Consider the following 21615-nt stretch of genomic DNA (forward strand, 5'->3'; position numbering starts at 1 on the left):
ACCAATCGAAATTAAGTTTGCCCAACATTTTGGACTTCTCCTAGCGCTTCCCGCGACGCATATGCGATTTTTTTTTATTATTTTTCATTATAGGTCCTAGCCACTGAAATCTCAAGAAATTAAGTGGCAGGACCTGCCAGAGTGAACTATATACTAGTGAGTACCTGGTCTGCCTCCACGGGGCGAAAGTGGGACAACGTCGGGCCTCAGTAGGGGTCTTTCGGCTAAATGACCAGATGACCAGGCTAAATGTAACTTATGTTTTTCTTATGTATCTTTTGTAAGTATGTTTTGTAAACCCCTGGCACCACCATGCCGTGACGGGAACTAATTGTATGTCTATCATTGCTGCAATTAAAGATTCTATTCTATAGATTCTATTCTATGAACAACGGTACAAGGCATCAAATATATACAAAGTCCATACACTTTTGAATCTCTGGCTTTTCCAGTCAACTGGTTCACCCACAATGAAAACTACGCGGAGATGGGGGAAACCCCTGGTGCCGCTTGACCCTAAACACACTTTACACTTTACACTTTACAGTTGGCCGTAGATTCAGCTCTTCGTATATAACCTGTTTAATTAGTTCAGAGGTTGTGCATGGATCCAGTCGAGATACAAAAGGGGCTGGTTGTGCTCTTTGTAGTAGTGTCTTGAGTCCTGAAAGCTTGGAGCTTAGAGTTTAGTGCTTTGCCGTACTTTACAGCGCGTTTCTCTGGGTGCGGGTTTCTTGTCTGGTATCGCCGTTTAGTGAAGCTGCTACAGATTGGCAGTGCTGTTATCGTGCTGGTCATTTGTCCTAGTTGGAATTGTGCCGATTGAGCTCGCTTGGGCGTCGACGTGGCTTGATGAGGTTGTCGGTATAATCGGAAAGGGTGGCATTTGATGTAACAGTTGGAAATTTCATTCCCTTTGAAACCGTAGTCCTAGAAATATTTTACCGCCAGTAGGACAAAGTGCAAGTATTGTGAAAGATTCAATTTTTGCCTTTGTGCTAAATGGACTTGTGGTGACCCATTCAGGTAAATGATCTGGAGGAAGAGAGTAAAAGCATAACAAGAGAACGCTCCAATGTTCTTGTTTATACTCCTGCACGACAATCAGGTCACTGGAGTTGACAATAAATCGCCAATCAAAACGTTAATCGTATTTAGCAGTCCCGGGCTTGTACCCCGGTCCACTCAAAGAGCGCGTGCTACTGCACACGCGTTCCTGACCACTCGGCAACGTCAGGCCTAGCTTCTCCCGTTGAATAAAAACAGGAGGGGGAAAATATAGACAAAATAACAGTAGAGCTTTTCCTTCTCGGAATCTTAAATTGTATAGCTTTAAATTCGTCGAAAGAACAGAACTTTAACTCGATGACAATTGTACCAAATGACAGCCATGGCTTCACCGCGCGTCCGGAGATGGTTCTAATAATCTGAAAGTGTGGAGCAGTCAGAGGGCCATCAAGTATTGCGTTATGGGTCTAGAGCCACACTTCAGCAAATGCTAGGATAGAGAATATTTCGCTTTGCATCCTAAAAGCAAAGAATTGAAATTGTCTTCGGATACATCGGATGCCACTTGTTTCCAGCGTACACTAATTGTTCCGTTCCTTAAAAGGTAGCGAATAACTTCATTTATTCCTACTTCAAAGTTGGGCTAGAAGTCGATATTGAAATGTGTGTCGAGATGCACACGTTTCAATTTTTCTTTCTTTGCAGCTTTTGGGCATACGAAGGAAGCGGGGGCTTCGCTGATATTATTATCGAGATATCGGACGTCGTTGACGTGGAAGCTGAAGTTATTTATGCTATATTATTTCTCCTTGATGGGGGGATCCACCCGTGACGGGTACTGCTACAAAGTGCACCCTGTGCACTTTGTAGCAGTACCCGTAGTTATGTCTGGAGTTACTGTTAGTCCAGGAACTCTCTGACACTGTCAGAGAGTTCCTGGACTAACAGTCTGAAATTTCTTATAGGCGTTCTCTTCTCTGGGTATTATCAGAGAAGAGAACGCCAATCCGATATTTAAACACGAGGTTTTGCCCCTACACAGACTGAAAGCAAGGAGGGCTTAATACAAGTTGCAACGCACGTAAATAGTATTTACAATTCAAGCATTAAATTAAATATTATTACAATTTGCACTTCTAGTAAAATGCATTTATAGGACCGGGCCAACGTGTAAGTTTCACGGATTAATCTATCGCTATCACCAGGATAACACGCAGATGATATTAAACTTTACAAATTCTCCATTCTTCAGTCCTCTCTTCATTTCCTCTAGTTGTGGCTCAACAAAAATAACTTCTTTCTAAACCCGTTAAAATGTAAATTAATTTACATTTTAATGATTGTGGATTGTGCGCTGAATATTTCTGTGCACAATCCAAGTTCGCCCCTCATTATTTCGAAGGCATTTCATTCCGCATTTTGGCATGTGCCGAAGCATGCGTAGGAAGGCCACGAGGTGCTTCGTACTGAGTGAGAAGAGATATGATTCGCGGTCAGACAGTTCAGGGGGATTGGGTTGTCGCTCGCTGGATATTGGTAGTAATTCCAGCTGAGCACTGCGAGAGCACAATTTCTCGATTATGAAGCCCATCTTCAGTGTCCCCAAAGCGAAGGCACCTGTAATACTCCGTAATTAAAAATACCACTAAACTCTGTGAATCTCCCAAGAAGTTTTTCTAAAATATTGCGACTCTAAAATGACATTTTAACAATCCACTTCCACCCTGTGCCGGTGTTATTAAGTTGTGCAAATTGTACTTTACAATCATTGCAGAATCAATTCTTGCTGAAGTTCCCAACATAAAAATGGCCATCGTGAAATCCATGTTTTTCCAAACATCCACATCGTATTATTATGACACGAATCTGCAACCCGAAGGCAAGCTAGTAATTGCTTCAAGGCTAAAATGTGGACTCTATCATCTCAATGTTCTTCGTGCCATCAACCTGAACTATCACAATTTGTTATTTTTGTTATTTTGTATTAGTTTTCCTTTCAAGTCAATGTTATCTGCTATGAGTACTTTTTTATTTTTTTTTTTTTTTATTATTATTATATAAATTGCTTATAATTAATCTTTACAATTCCTTTATTATCTCTGCCGTTTGTTAACCCCTGGCATGGTGCCGTGAAGGGTATTGTATGGTCGTGGTACCTGCGTCTACCAGTGAACTGTACAATAAAGATCTTATTTATTATGACAATTCGAAAATTGTAGATCTCTTAAAGTACCATTTATAACTGACACAATATAATAGCGTAGCTTTGTAACGCTTGCTACATTGGTAGCACCACCACAAAATACGGTTCTACCAAAACATCAAACACACGTGCGTACTACCACTACAATAGCTTTAGGACGGGACACTCCAATACCGAATTAGCAACACACGTTCAATCCCACAACCACACCCCCTTAGTAGATTCAGCCATTCCTATTATCAAATTAAAATCCAGTTTTAAAATTTTCCAATACGAAGCCCTAGTTATCGAATGGTTTCGTCGCCATTCCACCCTTCAAGTATTAAATTCCAAACTACCCTATAACATAGCACCGGTCTGGAATCTTATGCACCTGAGATTCCCACGTGTATCCAGGAGCATCACGGGAACTTAGTTTTCTTAAATACACGCGTTTACTTTCATTCTACCATTGTCAACTGAAGACGTGTAAAACGAAAGCCACTTGTTATGGATATTGGCCTTCTATTTCCAACCGTACAACTAAAATCGTTTCAAATTTCAGCATTGACAACCAAGGACGAAGACGTGCACTTCTACTTCCTCGCGCACATTTTAATTATTCTGTTTTTAAATCCTAACTTATTCACGCTAACTTAAATTTCAAATTGCCATCCATTTTATTGCAATCAATGGAGATTATAAAAAGGTGAGTACCATAATAAATTAAATTAAGCTACGCTATTATATTGTGCCTGAACTATTAATAACTGCGTCATGAGTTGATGTTCCTAACCTCCAGCCGACTCAACTTGGAACTCGCTTCACATGTTTTTAATCTCCCGACTTTGTACATTCAGGTTAACGATGGGGGCCCTTCTCACCCAATTGTCATCCTCCATATCGAGCACATGGATGCGCCTTTTACCGCTCGCTGTCTGAGGGGAAACTGCCCCTGAACGAGCCTATCCTGGGCACACCCCTACATCAGCTCATCAACTCGGAGCCAAATACAACGTCAAAGCGGTTCCAGCTAAGAAAAAGATTTTCGTTTCGAGACTACGTCCTCTGACGGGGCAGTGGACATCAAGCGTTATGTCTGAAGAAAAACAGGAATTTCGGTCGAGGTACGACCTTTGAAGACGAAGTTCCCGACATATGCGTTGTTTGCAATAAGCTGCCGGGCTATCATATCGCATCGCCTGCTGCATGATAAATGTTGGTCGTGAGGTACGTTGGTTCGAAATTTTGATAACCGAATGACCTCATCTGAAAGTAACCTCGCCCGTGATGCAGCCAGGATATGTACAAAGCAATTATCCATCCGTCGGAATGAAGGAGTCTTTCGTTGTATCTTCATTCCCTCGGAATGAAGGAGTCTATCGAGTGAAGGGGACACTTTACGAAGAACGTGAGAAACATCATAAATAAGCTTTCAGCACTTCAGTCTGTCTGCTGCTTGATAAGTTTAATTTCATGTTGCTAATGGAAAGCTGGCTAACACATGATAGTAGCTCAATGTCTATCTTCATATCATTTTCTCGACAATAAAAGGTTCTCGAAACTATCAACCACTTTGAAACGTTATCTGCCCCTTTCTCATACACCGGTATCCCCTTATCAGGTGTGCACCGTGTACTTACCTCCATATTCTTCGTATAATGCTAGAGACGAATTATTCGTGTGATTTTCTTCAAACTTAAACCTCTACTTGTCAACGCGCGTGATGAGTGATTTTAACATGCCCAGTCCTAGGTACGATGAGACCAAAGACAGACACAAACTTCAGAGAATACTGAAAGGTTTCGGCTTAAATAAGGAACATGTAAGTTCAACCAGAACAAAAAAACAGGCCCTTAACCTCCTGTTTCGCAGTCTGGAAAATTTGAAAGCTGACGGTCACCGCACATTCAAATTTGACTCGGATCACCAACCTATCACCTTTAGTTTTTCCTGCAGCACTGTTGGGAAAGATGTAACCAACAGCCTCCCTTCTGAAGTAATAAAGAAGAGAGTTTACTCCTCTAAAAATTCCTGAAAACGACCTAATTCTCCATCGACAGTTAATTGGAACATTGCCTGCAACCTGCCGGCTAGTGATGCTCTGAACTTTATTGGGGAGCAGTTGAAGGAGCTCTGTTGTTATCACCCCAAAAAGTAATTCATGCGGTAACATTATTATTACTGTTGCTCTTTTATTATTTCTCCCTGATTGGGGGGTTTCACTCGTGATGGGTACTGCTACCAAATACACAGGGTGGTTGTTATGCCTGGTGTTACTGTTGGTCGAGGAGCTCTCTAACTATCCTACAGGTGTTCAGGATTGCTACACTCTAGAGTTCCTTATAGGTGTTCTCTGGGAGACCTATTGCTGCTACGCTGTTATGTATGATCCTTGGCACCATACCTGTGGTTGACACGATGATTGGGATTGTCGTTACTTGTTGCATATGCCACAACTCTTTGATCTCCTGTCTTAGGTTCGTGTACTTCCTGATTTTTCCCCATGGGTTTTCTGCAGGTTGCCAGTGTTAAGTACGGCTATGTCAATCAGATAGGTAGCCTTTTCCATCTTGGCCACAAGGGTTATGCCCGGTGTATTGTGTGGGATTGTCCTATCCGTTATTAAGGCGCGGTCCCAGTACAGCTTGTGGGTTTGGGTCTCTAGTGATGCCTGGGGTTCGTACTTGTAGTATGATACACTTTCTTTGGTCAACTGGTATTTCCTCGCTAGCTTCTGATGTATTATTCCGGCTACCTGGTCGTGTCTATTAGTATACTCAGTCTGGGTGATAAATGCACCCCGCGGTGATGTATTGGATCGTTTCTGAGGCCAGGGGGGCATCGTCCACATGTATCATCTGACATTCCGGGCTCCTTTGCGATGTATTTTCTATAGTTTCTGGTGTTGATTACCTGGTCTTGGGTGGCCAGCATGAATCATTGAGTCTCGGGGAAGAGCGTCCCGCTTGTGAGCCATGATTGAAATGAATTTTATCTATGTGATCTTCATGGAGGTCATTGTAGTGTCTGTCATGGAGTGTCATCTTTGACCATCTTTCTAACTTCGTTTCTTGTGCCGTCCGGGCGGGGGGGCGTTCCTCGCTTAGGTTGAGTGGGGTATACCACATCTATCTTCCTTATGGCCTGGCGGAGTGCTGCTGTGTGTTTCTTGAAGTAATCCTTAAAGTTAGCTATCGCTGTTTTTATTATTATTATTATTATTATTATTATCAGTTTATTTATCCAACACCTCTGTACAGACATTATCTAGGAGGGTGGTTAATACAGACATCCTACAACAAATTAGACGGGAACATTGAAAATCAGAAAATACGTAAAGAATAAATAAATCAATAAATACATCAACAGTCATTGGGTACAAAAATCGTTCAAAACAGATGATTAAGAGTTATAGGCACAAATTCCACAGAAATGTACCTCTCCTGTTCATTCATTGTAGTTTAGTGCACAGATCCGCTGCAATGAGCTTCCTGTAGGTTTGCCTCATGGTAGTACCTGTTCGGGTCGATTTTGAAGACTAAAATAGCTCCCGATTTTATTTTATTTTATTTTATTTTATTTTATTTTATTAATAGCAAGATACACAACAGGTAACCATTAACAGTGTATCTGAGATCAGATCAATAAACATAATAACAATAATGTGAAATCCTACAGGACGATAAACATTGATACAAATTCAAACAATAAAGCATATGTACAAAAGAGGATTGTATTAAGTTAAGTTACCGGTAAAACAAGTAATAATTAATCCGTTAGAGAATAGAAAAATAATATAACAAATAATAATAAACTACAATAATTAGATGTGAGCTAGTCACTTTGCAGTTTAAGTGAAGAGGCAAACTTGTGGATGGAGTTCATCAGTGATTGGGAGTTGTCAAAGAAGTCAATGCGAGAGTCATTTGCTGATTCTGTTCAGTGGACTGAACTTCATTAAGTCCGTGTTGGCAGAGTCAAGGCGAAACGGTGTAAGGTTCCTGACTTGTCTACAGGGAGCATTGAAGTTTATTTTACTCAGGATATCAGATGCTTCATAAATTCCAGTGATTACTTTGGCTAGAAGGGCGATGTCAGCAGTAACTCTTCTAGTGCACAGAGGCCTTAGATGAAAGTAATCACACAGCGATTCATAATACACTGAGTGATAGAATAGAGGATTGCGGTACGTAAGGTAACGGATAAAGTTTTTTTGGACTGCTTCAATTTTGTTAGTTAAAGTCTTTGTGTGAGGATTCCAGATGGGTGAACTGAATTCAAGGATTGGCAGTACAATAGTTTTATAAAGGATAACCGCATATCTGTAGCTTTTGAACTTGTATGTGTTCCGTTTGATGAATCCCAGTGTTTTGAATGCTTTGCTGGTGATTTTAAGGACATGGGCATCGAATTTAGCACTGCTGGAAAAGAGAATCCCTAAGTCGTTAACTTGGTCACACCTTTCGATGATCACAGAGTTAATACTATACTCCGTATTCATTAGTTGTGGAGATCTGCAAGATGAGAAAGAGATAACTTTGCACTTCGAGGGGTTAGCAGACAAGCCATTCAGAGATAGCCACAGAGAGAATTTATTGAGAGCACATTGAAGTTGTTGAGAATCGGTAGTCTCCTTCACTGCCGAGTAGATCTTAAGATCATCTGCATAGAGAGCAACTTGAACATTGGAGGTGTAGATGAAAGAAGGAAGATCATTTACGAAAACAATGAAGAGAAGAGGACCTAAGGGAGAGCCTTGTGGTGCTCCGCTTAGTGGTATAAAACAGTCTGAGTTCACTTGATCGATGATAACGCTCAAGGAACGATGCGTAATATAGCTGCGTAGCCATGAGAGCAAAGGGTCACGGATGCCATACAGCTTAAGTTTTTCCAGAAGTTGTTCGTGCCGGACTTTATCAAATGCCTTAGATATGTCTGTGTAGACTGCATCAACTTGTAGGTGGTTATCAAGAGCTTCAGAGGTGTATTGCCAGAAAGGAAGTAAATTTGTGACTACTGACTTGCCACTGCAGAAACCATGTTGATTCTGATCGATAAAAGGCTTGAAGAATTCGAAGAGATGTTTGTGCACTGCTGTGTCGAAGAGTTTAGCCAGGCTGTTTTGCAAGGTTATGGGTCTGTAATCGCATACGTCATTTTTATCACCTTTTTTGAAAATAGGAACTATATTGACCTGCTTAAAGTGATTAGGATACTTCCCCAGCCTGAGAGACAGGTTGAAGATCCGCAGTATGAGGGGTTTTAATGTAGTGGCAGTCCTTTTCCAAAATAGGCCTGGAATGTCATCTGGGCCTCTAGTATAGTCATTTTTCATGTTTTTTAATGCCGAGTTTAAATCTTCATCAGTGATAAAGAGATTAATGAGGATATCATCTTTAACAGGTGTGAAGTCAGGAAATGAGGCAGGTCTCAATGTATCATTTGTTTGAATTCTAGAAAAGTGTTTGGCAAACTCTTGAGCAATACTGAATTCGTCAGATAAGAGAATTCCATCTGCGTTTCGGAGTTGTAACTTTCTACTGGTTATGTTCTTATGCTTCATGAAATTCCAGAATGGTTTGATATCTCTGTGAGTAAGCAGACTATCCTGAACTGACTCTGTATACATGTTGTAGGAGTTTAATATGAGAGTTTTCACTTCTTTGCGGAGTTGGCTGAATATTTCATAGTATTGACTGTCACCTGTTTGCTTATATTTGTTTCTGTAGAATTCTTTGGATTTAATTTTACGTATTAGTTCACTATTATACCAGTGCGGGTAGGTAGAGCGTGCGGTAAGATGGGATTGAGGAACAATATCAGATATAACTGAATGGACACAGTTAATCAGGTTGTTGGTGAGCACATCGATGTCATCCATAGCGTCAGCGAGCTGCTTGTCTACGTTTCTTAGAGCTAGGTTGAGCAGAGGCCAGTCAGCCTTTCTGAAATTGAATCGAGGAGTACGGGAGCTGTATTTGAAGTTATGAGAAGTCACTGTGATGTCAAAAGTAATTGGTGAATGATCCGAGTGAAATATGGGGTTGTCGGTGTGAACATCTATATGAGTAGAGGAAAATATTAGGTCGAGGTAGGCATTTTCTCTGGTTGGAAAGTTGCAAATTTGTTCCAGACCATAGCTGTGAAGCATATTAAAGAGAGCCCTAGTCTGCAGTGATGGAGAAGAAGATCCTAAATTGGCCATTTGACAGTTAAATTCACCCAAAACCATTGCTATGTCGGCAGATTGAATTAGTGGGAAGATTGATTCCAGCGAGCTTTCTAAGTACTGGAGGTCTATATTAGTTAAGGGAGGTGGAAAATAAAGCAATACTATTAAAACCTTTAACTTGCCAAGATGAAGAAGGCAGTATACTGATTCAATATTTGTGAAATTTGATGCAGTTTCACAGAGTATATGGTTAGAATGTATAATAGCTACTCCGCCTCCACGAGATCCTCTGTCCTTTCTATGGATTGTATATTGTCCATCTATAATCTCCTGATCATCAATATTTATGGAGAGCCAGGTTTCAGTGAGCAGGTGTCCAGATTGGCAGGAAACATCCGCCTTAATCCGTCCGTGTTATTGAGAGCGGTTCTAAGACTATGAGGGTTGTAGAAGCGGGCCCCAGGGCGCGGCCTGACCAAAAGATTATTTATCAGCTTGAGGGGCATCTAAACTCCCAATCAGAAGTTGTGCGAGAGTGCTGATGTTACGCAGTGACCATCTGAATCCACAGAGCTGTGTTCAAGTTTGAATACAGTATGGATTTTGAAATTGTGAACAGCTTCCCGGAAATCCTAAACAGCCACCGGAGCAACCAGTATTCCACTCTGAGAAACTTTCTAATCTTAGTATTTGGGGCAGAGGACCAAATTGTCGAAGCATATAAGGATACAAGAACGATACATCTTTTGATGTACTCGAGAATTTTTGTTTTGGTGATCTGAAAGTGCCTTTTGAAGGTAAAGCCCTCATCCGAGGTCACTCGAAAGTCAGTGTAGGTGCAGACTTTCTTAATCTATGCTCCATTTATAGATAACACAATTCTATTCTTTATCTTCTTATTAGTTATTGTGAGTTGTGCTGACTTGTCAGAGTTTAGCCATAAACCTATTTTGCCTAAGTATAAATGCAGTTCATGAAGCTGAGCGTTGGCGTGGCAGTACCTGTTCGGTACCGATTTTGAAAACTCTAGAGAGCTCCAGAGTAAGGAATTATATTAAAATTACTCCTCAAAATCCCAATAAGCCTGGAATTAAGATATCGTAGGCTGTAGAAATATTCAAACAAATAAATAATACCCATTTGCTTTTTCTCGATTAGTGCTTTCTGCACGCGAAAAAGGGTTTCCAGTAAGTTTGTTCTCGTTGATCTCCCCGAAATGACTGAGTGCAAATGTGGTGGTCTATGGCTGAAGCAGTGTTGATTAATGGTAGAAAGCTGTACTTTTTCTAATACCTTCTGTAGGGTGCCACTAACGGAAATTGGTCTGTAATCCTAAGCCAATTTTGGGTGTTTAATCTTTGGTACTGGGGTTACAATGTAATTTTTCCAAGCTTGAGGGAAAGCTCCTGACCTGATGATTTCCTGATAGATGTGCAGTAATAGATCTATTGTAAATGGGCTACTTATTTTAAGGATGAACATTGGAAATTTGTCTGGTCCAACGGTGGCCTTATTGGGCAGGTCGTTGATTGCCTTCATTACACTCTGTTTGGGTACTTGAATTTCACTCAAAGTAGGTCGCGTTGGATCATCTGGGGTCAAATCCTTTCCCTTGCTTAAATTTTTCAGGAGATCCAAAAAATTTTCTTCCTATTTTCAGTAGTGTCAATTTGATTCGGTCCAGGGGGATTACTAAAGTACTATTAGCCAATTCCTTGAAAATGTATTCAGTCACATGTGCTCTGCACTATTTCTATTGCTAGTAATTCTTTTTTGCTCGTTTTAATTTTTATGAACAACACTGCAGTGTGCCTGTCCTTTTGCTTTGAAGAAATGTGCTCTTTCTTTCTTATAACGAATGTGATCGGCATTCTTTGCCATTTTCTCTACAGTTTTTGTTTTCTGAGGAAACTTTCTAAAGCTGTGGGTTGAACCATTCTTTTATTCTCTCAGATATTTTGATTTCTTTTGCTGCTCCTTCCAATGCTGTTTGGTATAACTCTATTAGAGTGATCATTTCTAAAGCTTCGTCTACTGGCTTTTCTTGCAGGTTATTCCAGTTGTAAGTAGTCAGATGATTGAGGATGACTTCTGCGTTAATATACTTCACCGAGAAAAGATACTTACTACTTTGTTTCGACCAATTTGCGTGCTTACCTTGCATTTATTGATCTTCAGCGCTACTTCTACTTCAATGGGGTTGTGGTCCGACATAAATGTTATGAAATTTTGTATTAGCTTGATGGCTAATGAACTATGGTACAACGGGTCAAGTTGCTGCATTCCCCTTGTCACGGGTGTCGGTGCTGCGTTAAGTGCAATGCACCCAATGTAGCATCCAGCTCTTTCTTGGCCTCCCTGTGTTTTGGAAGAGGCAAATTAAAATCTCCCGCTATTATTGTGTCAATTGATGGATTTAGATTTGCAGCAAGCCACGCATAAAGCTCATTTCTTGTTTCCTTAGTGTGTGCTCTGGTGTAATGCGCAACTGTATTTTCACATACTCTTTTGAAAAGGTAACGCAAATCCCTTCAAAATTATTTGAATTGGTTTTTCGTTCTCTTATAGGCTGGTATTTATTTTGATAGCAAATTATAACTCCCCCTCCTCGCCTATCTGTTCTTCCGGTTCCCACACATTTGCAGTTTGCTGCCGCAGTTAGCCGATCTAACTGTTTTCCATTTCCCAACCAGGTTTCTATTAGGCAAATGAAATCCAGGTCCTCGTACATCATCATCGTTTGTAAGGTGTGCAGCTTATTTCAGATGTCTAATGAACTATGAACTATTATTTGACATGTCTAATGAACTATGAACTGTTATTTGAGATGTCTAATAACTCCTCCCGTTTTGTGCAAACAAGTGGATGTTCCGCATACCCAGTTGGGGTTTTTATTGCTATTGAGACTCGTTCCTTGCATCATTCTTAACCTGTGATCTGACCCATCTGTCTCTGTAGAGCTTGAATAAGGTACCTACTGGCCAGGCGCTTACGTCTTGTAGGCGAGTTGCTTTATCTGGTGGGCAAGAGATTATAAAGGGGGAGTAAGCTGGGTGTCGGGTTTTCAATTGCTTTACTTCAACAGTTATCCCACGTTCACCCTGAGACATGGCTTTTATGTTTCTGGGCTGTGTTGTGGGCCCTAGCCTTGGTAAGAAAATTTGTTCCCTGGGTGCAACTGAGGTAATGTTGTAGATTTCAGAAAACCGACTGTTTCTTCCAGGAAGCTATGGACCTGTTAATACCTTCTCTTTGAACTTGCGCACATCTTCGGCCATCCTCGGCGAGAGCAGAAATGAAATCCTGGGCTGGGCAGGTTTTTTAACCTCGAAAGTGTTATGTTTTCAGGTAGCTTGACGATGTACGCACCGCATAGGTGAGTGGTTTTGCAGGGACCTGATCTGACATGGAAGAGGTAACACTGGAGCTCATATACTCTCGGGACGCATGCATGCCAATGATTGCAGTGGTTCCTGATGTCCTAATAATTCTGAGCCCTTCTTATTTTCCTTTCCATTTTTCTCAGTAGAATGTGTGAAATCCTTTCCTTGTGTTGGCCCTGAAGTTTCACTGGGTTTGGTGGTATTGCTTGTCGGGACTTGCTGCAATCTGACAATTGCCGGCTGGGCTTGAAATTCACTTATTATTTGGCTCTCTTGTGGATTTCTTATTCTTTCTAATATGTTTTTCCCCGGATTCCATGCATTCCTTGTTTTATGTTGCAGATTTTCATTACTTTCTATCTTCATGCGCAATCCTTGCATTTCACTTCTACTTTTCTTGGAGTAGTTCTGTCTCGTATAGCACGATTCATCGGTTAATTGGAGTGCTGAGGCACATTGAGCATTGAGGACGAATTCAAAGCAATCTAATATTTCCCCCAGACGGTTGAGGGTGTGCAGTATTCTATTATTTTGTTGCTTGAGCTTGAGAAGAAAAATCTGTTCCTGCAGTTTCTGTAGCACTTTATGTACAGGGATGAAATTGCTCGCGAGATTTTCAGCGTAATTTAAGCGCATCGAAAGTGGGCTGATGCATTCTGCAAGGATGTCTCTTAATTCCGCACGCTAGACGAATGTTTTAAGGTTCTCTTCCTGCCTTTCAGTCAGGTTATGATTGTTTCTTTGTCTAGCGGAACACCGTTCAGAGTGCGCATTCTTCCGGGCAAATATCGCATCCGAAGGTTTCAAGAATTGATCCTTCAGGATGGCCTAAGACGTCATTTCCTAGGTCGGTCTGCGAGAGGGTCACTCTTGTTGCTTGTTCAAGGTCGTTAACCTGTTCTCCGCAAGAATCTACACAAGTGCCACGAGTTTGTTCTAGTTTTGTTCAATCTCTTAACATCGATGGAAGTACAATCAGGCTTATTGCGATAATTTTGGTGACAAGTAACGCATTTAATTATGAAGTCATCATTCGTCAGACATATACAGCAAGTAAGCGGCACGGCTGATGCGCTAAAATCTGCCATTCTGAATCGAGTAAAGGGCCGCTATGATAACTTGGCCAGCTGGTGCACTATGCGGTGAGGAATCGGTGGTGACAAAACAACGGATTGTGAGAACAGATCATTAAACCATGCGGACATAACCATTAAACGAGGCAGTCGGCGATTTCTGAGTTAGGCCTAACAATATCACGATGGTGATAAACTAATGTTGCAGCTTACAAAATCGATTAAAATGTATAGCCAGTTAGGGAATGTCTCGACAACAATCGAATTAACTACATCACAAGGAATACACCACCGATATTAACTAAAGCGCAGCACACGAAAACGTCAATACGAACAAAGACACTAGCGACATTCCTTCCTACGCAATATCACTTCCTCCCATCTCATCACTACGCTGGAAATGGGAGTTTCTGCGCTCCACAAGCCCTTACTGCGCAATGTCACATTGAGAGAGAGAGATAATCTTTATTTCCCTTCATGGCCATAAAGCCAGGGGTTTACACCCTCCCGATATTTCCGGGACACTCGAACAATTATTTACAAAATGAAAAAGGTAATTATACAAATGAAAACATATTTTGATACAAAAGAGAGAACTCCTCACGAGAGTTAGGTCTGATCCAGCTGGCATAACATCGAGATAAGAGCAGCAGCAGCTGAATCAGACAGGATCAGATGCAAGGGACACATCAGTCATTGCTCATTAGTCCAACTAGTCATAATTTTTTTTCCGGTAAGTCCGGTCAACGGCCAATTTGTTCAGGTCGGCGTGAAGTGCCTGGGTTTGCTTGAACATGTGCTGAGGGAGGAACTTGTGAGAGAGATGGAGTCGTGCTGAACGCGAGTAGAGCTCGGGATTGGCCCTAAGGGCAGCAGATGGAATCCTCCAGCCACAGGTATCCCAGAATGAAGGCGTTGCAATTATGCCTGTTTTTTTTTTTAGTCAAGTATTTCTTTATGTATTTCTTTAGTCAAGAAATACATAAAGAAATAAAGAAATCTTCACCAATGCGATTAACAAGTAAAGTTACCAAATAAAGCTATGGGACCAGAGGTCTTCAGCTTGTTCATCGTTAAAGTACGCAGCATTTACATCATTAACACCCCCCCCCCCCAGTAGTGAAAAGTGAAAGCTTTTACAATGTCAGGAGAAGCGAGGTCCCTCGTAGATGAGATTCTTTGTCTTTCCTAAAAACCACAAAGACTTCACTCCCATTTCTCTCGGATTATATCTCTCCTAAAGATCTTCAAAAAGGCCATCCTTCCGAGATTATTGGATCATCACTTTCCCCATAAGCCATCAAAATTCAAATACCCCCAATTCATAAAAGGAAATTTAGAAAAAAGTCCCGTTGTTCGTTGGGAGCTGTCCAGCAAGCACTAAACAACAATCGGCAACTGCATATCGTCTTTTTAGATGCGGTAGCAGCATTTGATAAGGTATCCATCCCAGCTGTCATGGTCGTTCTGCGGGACTGCTTCCTCATTGCGGGAAATGTCCTCCATTTTTTAAAGAACTCTCTTCAGCGCACACAAATTACACTAACAAACGGAAACATGTGCGCTACGTACTAGGTTGATAAAGGAGTCCCACAAAGTGGCGTCTTGTCTGCCGCATTTTTTGCCATAGTGCTAGAGCCCTTCTTAGCTCTAAACAGGAAACAATTCCTCACATATGCAGATGACATTAAATTGTTTATTGCCTCAGAAGATCAGAAATCAGCTGACTTCTGCAACCAAGTGGTTAACACCAAAATAAAAAATCTAGACTGTATCGGGCTACACTTAAATGAAAACAAGACTGCAGAAATGACCTTCACGAATGAAATAAAATTCGAACAAAAAACAGAAATATATGCGAATGACATCCTTGTCCAAAAGGTTCAGTCACATCTTCACCTCGGACTCAAATGGGACGAAGGACTGACCTCCCGCACTTCGCATCTATTCGTAAGAAGACATACGCGGCACTCTGGACAACCAGGCAGGAGCTCAAAGACCTGGATTTAATGAAGCAGTAGATCAACAAATGTGTTATCCCAGTTCCCCCTTTACACGTCACAAATCTGGTCTTTAGTTGCTGAAAATACTATCAAGTCCTTTCTAAGACTGGAATACTGTCTTTCGGGACAGCTAAACAGAATTTCAGCTAAGTCTTTTACCATCTCAAGAGGTATACTATACTCCAATTTAGAAGCATCCCCTGGAGACAAACGATCACTACAAAGAATAAGATGACACTTGCTCAGATCTTATCGGAACGGCTGGATTCACCGAAGGCCCGAGAGTGGATAATCACCCACGAGAAAAACAGAGGAGTTGCAGGTAAGGAACAGCAACTGAAGCCAGCACTTATGCAGTTGGATAGTCTCGGAAGATTCTTTAAAGCAAACACTCTAAAGTTATTCAATAAGCTAAGTATGAATCCTGAAAAACTCTGCACGAGCAAAACATTCATAAAAGAAGTGCTGGAAAACTCCTAGGAGAAATAAACTGATAAATAATAAAATGTATTTGCTGGTAGTGTAGCGCTGAAGCAACTCGTGATGATGCAGCCCAGAAAGATGAAACCTCTCCCTCCATTCACTGGTCTCTTAATATACACTTTAACTGGGCGCATGCGTGTTGTGTGTTTAATAATAAATAAATAAATAAATAAGAACTTGCGCGGTCATCGAAAGGAATTTTCTTTCCGTCCAGTTTGCCGTTAAAATGGACGTCCCTATTATTACGGCTGAGAGAGAGAGAGATTTGTTTGTTATTTGGTTTTTAGGAGCATTAGCAACTAAGGCCATATTGCTCCGGGGATATGCGGTGGTCATTCCCTGACCTGAAAGAGAGAGAGAGAGAGAGAGAGAGAGAGAGAGAGAGCAAATTAGCCGCCAAACCTTGCCTCTTCATTAATTCTTTTAATTATTTTTTACAACAACAGTTTATCAACAGAACAATTAATTTGTGAAAACTTTCGTTGCAGGAAATCCACCAGAAGGCGCTGACAGCACCAGTCGACGCCCCGTTCCCTCACAGCCCAGGCAGCGAAAGGCCCGGAAAACTCACGCACTACACCAGCCGATCCGAGAAGGTCACCGACAAGGACGAAGTGCGTGAAGTCTCGGAGCTGAAGGACGGAGAGCTCACCACAGAGACCACTCGCACGCACCACCACGAGGAACAGCACGACGACGAGGTCCCCGAAGACGAGGTCACGGAGGCCCTCCCCGAAGCCTCCGCCGAAACAACGAGACACGTGGAATATTACACCGACGACGGACTCGAGAGTCTGTCGGACAAGCTGCGGAAGGAGCAGCAGATGAACATTCTGCGGGAACACTCCCCGGACAGGCGCGACCCCCTCACCAGGAAAGCACTCAGTCTACGGGAAGAGGAAGGAATCCGCAGCTCGGAAACCACCCGCTGGCTCACCGACCACTTCGGGTCAGACGACAGCGACGGGGGCGGTGAAAGGCCTTCAACTGGAGGCAACGTCATCAAGATAGACATGGGTCCACCGATAAATGACCGCCACGAGCACCAGGGAAAGCCCGTGCCAAGAATCGTAATCGCAGGCGACAACGAGCTCCTCGTGGAACGCGAGTTCAATCAGAAGTCTGCCGCTTCCACAAAGGTCAGCAGCAGTTACGACCAGCGCAGTCGGACAGCAGACTCACGGGTCCGCTCTTTCTCCACCCACAGCCCGAAAGAATCTCCCACTCGGACCGCTCCTCCTAAAACTGCCCCCAGAACTCCCCTGAAGACCTTCTACCTAGGAGAGAACGGGACGTACAACACGGACTGGCCGCGCCGCCACCCCGTCCCCTTGAAGTCATCATCGGTGTGGAAATCCTCGCCATCCCTCGCGGAAGACTCGCTGAGAAAAGCGCAGCACCGCGTAAGACGGAACGAGTCATTCCGGTTCGACGACAGACCCATACTCGTGCCCGGAAACCGAGTTCAAAGGTCATCGTCGTACAGAGAAGCACCTCGGAAGCCCTTTTGCGAGAACGAGCCTCTGCGCTCCCCCCACCTTCTCGGCGATGCCCAGACGCTCCCGCGCCACGCGAAGTTGTTTTCCTCCCGGAAGGAGACGAAGCTGGACTCGTCCAAAGAGTCGTTCCGCAACGGCCACGAGAAGATTATCCACATCGAACTCCCCGACGAGCTGGACAGGAGCTACTCCCCCGCCTTTGTGCACCGTCCCGAGAAGAGGGAACTGTCCTCGCCTCGTTCCCCAAGGCACGACGACCCCTCTCCGCATGAATCAACGCACCAGACCTGGTTCGGGAAGGAGGAGGACTCGGCCAGACATCGCTGGAGTTCCTCCTTGGACCGTCCGCACCACCGTAGCAACGGATCGACGAACCACGTGCGTTTTTCTACCCCCGGAGGCACGTACAACACTATCGAGAGGACAACGGGGGTGAAGCACAGTCTGAACGAATCGCGATTCCGAAACAGCAGCGGGTACGAAAACGCTCGGCATCTGAGCAAGGGTGAGAGCAGCTACGACGCCTCTCCGGGAGCCAACAAGACTCACGGGGGGTTGACAAAGAGTTTCTCAACGCTTGAGAAGAATCTGAAGAACCAACTTTACAACGGGGAACAGATGACCCCTCGCGGGTGGAGCAGCTCCGACAGCAAGAGGCAACTGTTCATGAGAGGCCTTCTGGAATCGACCGACCGGGACAGCGACGTATGGGTCAGCAGGGCAGAGGGGATCACGACGTCCTCGTCGCGATCCTCTGCCGAGAGTCGGCAGCGTCAGTTTCGAACTTCCACCCCCGCACCTCCTTCTGCGGGAGATTCTGGAAGACGGCGGTCCCCCACGCCTCCCTCCCATCCGGTCACCAGAACCGATGCCTCCTCCCCTCCGCACTCGCCGTCCTATCGCTCGACCTCTCCGTACGCGGGAAGCCTGAGGAAGTCTAATTTCGGAGGGAGCGTAGTGAATCCTCCGAGCTTCACTCCCTTATCGAGCCCGCTGGAGATTAAGGGCACTTTTAACTCCGCCACGGGGAAGTCGACGGAGCACGAGAGATCGAGGTACGAGGCGGGGAGGCCTAGAAAGAGGGACGCACCGCTGATGGTGGAGGTGCGAGACTGGGACAGCAGGTAAACGGGGGATCAGCTCCGTCCTGGGGCGAAGCGGAAGCACCACTAACAGCGCCACGGAACGAGCTGCACCTGGAAGAGCTGGAACTGAGCCACCCTGGGCCTGGTTGAGAGCGAAATGGATTGAGCAGTTCCGTGGAGCATCAGCCTCCACTGCGAGGGTCACTAATCTCGGCACACAATAACTGATGTACTGACGCCTAGTTTAGTTTAGTTTTCTGTAAAGGAGTCTAACTGCATTAAAGACAGTCGGAGAAGGAGGGTGGCTCTTCTTTAATTTCCCTTCAACCCCTTTCCTCCACACACACACACTCACCATTACAACTTATCAGTCGAAACTTCTGGCTCACCAGCGACACTCATCTTCTGCTCACCTTCCCTCCGGTAAAATCCTTCGGAAAGCTGTCGAATTTGGAAAATTGTTTGAGGGACACGCGAGGGAGGCACGAGACTGTTATTGCGTCAACTGCTTTGGAGAACTCTTGGAAAGCTTCAAATTTGCGCTGCCCAGAGAGAAGTAATCGAGGATTCTATAACTCCGCAAGAGATCCAACAACCGTACAAAGGACCCAACAACCCCACAAAGCGCCGTCCTGTAGGCCTCATGGATACAACAATCGTACAAACACCTATCAGTATCAATGGGTGCAAATGCAAACAACTTCCCATTGAGAGATCCAATACACCAAGAAAGGTGCTTCCAAGCCACGAGTAAACCAACTCGTAAGGTGCCAAAAACGTAACGTCTGGGATAAATTGTGGTGAACTGTTCCTGTTACAACCATCCCAGTAATCCCAGTGTCCCATCGTGTTTGCCATTTGTTCACGAGTTCATTGAGACACCGCTTTCTGTCACCGTTATTAAGCTCATCACCTAAAATCGTGTCCGTCTCTTTTTTATACGATAACACAAATGCGAGTCCAACGGGATCGCAACAGCCAAGAGTCTGTAATGACAGCGTGTCATTGCGTCATCACGGTGTAATATTATTTATATTTATTTATTTATTTATTAAATCTGTTTATTGCTCTGCCAAAGAGCCACCCCCTGGACAGCGAAAGCTAGGGGGGTGATATTACACACAGAGGTTAAGACAGGGACATGTGCCTGGCGGTTACATGAGGCCCATGTATGCTTAACCCGACAGGTACAGAACGTAGTGTTTATTATTTTACATCATTAAGAGAATTAAAGGATATTATTTTCTCAAATTTGCTATAAATTACATAAGCATGAGGGAAATATACAAAATATAAAGAAATGAGGCAGTCCTTCACCGGTTGTTGCACGTGGTTCTTCTATCTTGAACGTAATATTGCAGCCAGGCGTCTTTGGAGTAGTAGATTCTAAGAGAGAGAGGACCAGTGATGGCTTCACTTTATTTTCCTTTTCGCCTATCTTTAACGGGATGCATTGTGGTGGCATTTTCCTTCTGGTGGCGTCTCATAAGTGTATGTTTGCATATGTGTCCTTTAGCTTCTGACGTCTGTATGAATGCTGCTCGCAGAATCTATCCAGGTCGATGGCTAAATTGTTCATCAGATCTACTGTGTTTCCTGGGAACATGCGTCTCAATCCTTTTAGGTTGTTCAAGCTGATTGTGAGTGGGAGCCTTGGGTCCATTTGATTCCTTTCGGCAATGCGTGGAGTTTTTATTAAATCCGTAATGTCAGGGGCGTCGAGTCGTCTTGTGCTTAGTCTGGCAAGTGTAAGAAGGTTTGCTGCCACAATCTGTTGTTTCCATGGAGTGACTTCCAGATTTATGTAGAACTGAGCCCTAGAAATGGTGTATTCGTTGCCAGTCCGCCAGTTGAGCCATTTTAGGAGCCAGTATTCCAGGCTGAGGAACTTGTTGCAGTGTGTTGTGGGAGCAGAGGACCAAATGATTGAGGCATAGAGAGGTATAGGATAGACACATCGACAACATATTTCTTTACAAGTCGGTGTCATGAATTCCCACTAGTTCCTGGCGGATCGCCCACATAGCGGAGTACATTTTTGTTTTTGTGTTCAGGAGGTGAGCCTGGAATGTCAGCCCCTCATTCCACACTAATCCGAGATCCTTGTGCGTTTTAACTTTCTGAATGGGTGATCAATTGATGATAAGATTAATGTCATTGCGTGACTTCTTTCAGGTGAAGGACATTTGAGCTGTTTTTTCTTGATTAATCTGTAGTCCGATGGAAGCCAAATATTGTTGAAGGTTATGTATGGTTTTACTTGCCTGCAAGGTAGTGCTACGAACCTGAGTTTGGTCAGAGGATGTAATATAAAGTTTCAGGTCATCAGCATATGATTGGAAGTCCGTTTGGGATGCCAGGAAGGGCTCCAGCGCTGCGGCAAATAGGGTTGGTGATAGGACTTCCCCTTGTGGGACACCCCTATTAGTAATGCAAGTTGTCTGAAATCTGCGATGTGATATGATGAGATGTCTATGTTCCAGGATTGATTTAATGATACTGAGAGTCCTTCCAGTGATGTTAAAGTACTGCTGGAGAATGGTGATTAGAGCTGTTATATCTATTTTGTCATAGGCCGCTTTTATGTCAAAGAAAATAACATCAAGCTGTGTCCTGTTGTTGAGGGCTTTCTGGATTCTGGTAAGGGTGTCTAGGAGGTTGCTGTTAGTAGATCTCCACTTAATCACAGTGTGGAGGTACGGAGGCCTGTGATTGAAACAATGG

General features: G+C 43.4%; 1 protein-coding gene across 1 annotated transcript in view; it reads left to right on the plus strand.

Annotated features, from left to right (window-relative positions):
* LOC150085117 (uncharacterized) overlaps window positions 1–19190 on the plus strand; it is a 173051-nt gene extending 153861 nt beyond the window's left edge. The window contains exon 7 of the mRNA XM_090373879.1: window positions 16796–19190. Coding sequence (XP_090230005.1) covers window positions 16796–18934 — 2139 coding nt within the window. The 3' untranslated portion in view covers window positions 18935–19190. The remainder of the gene's footprint in view (window positions 1–16795) is intronic.
* The last annotated feature ends 2425 nt before the right edge of the window (window positions 19191–21615 follow it).

Source organism: Mastigoproctus giganteus, chromosome 5, assembly GCF_048544385.1.
Source record: "Mastigoproctus giganteus isolate SK-2022 chromosome 5, ASM4854438v1, whole genome shotgun sequence".
Lineage (NCBI taxonomy): Eukaryota > Metazoa > Arthropoda > Arachnida > Uropygi > Thelyphonidae > Mastigoproctus > Mastigoproctus giganteus.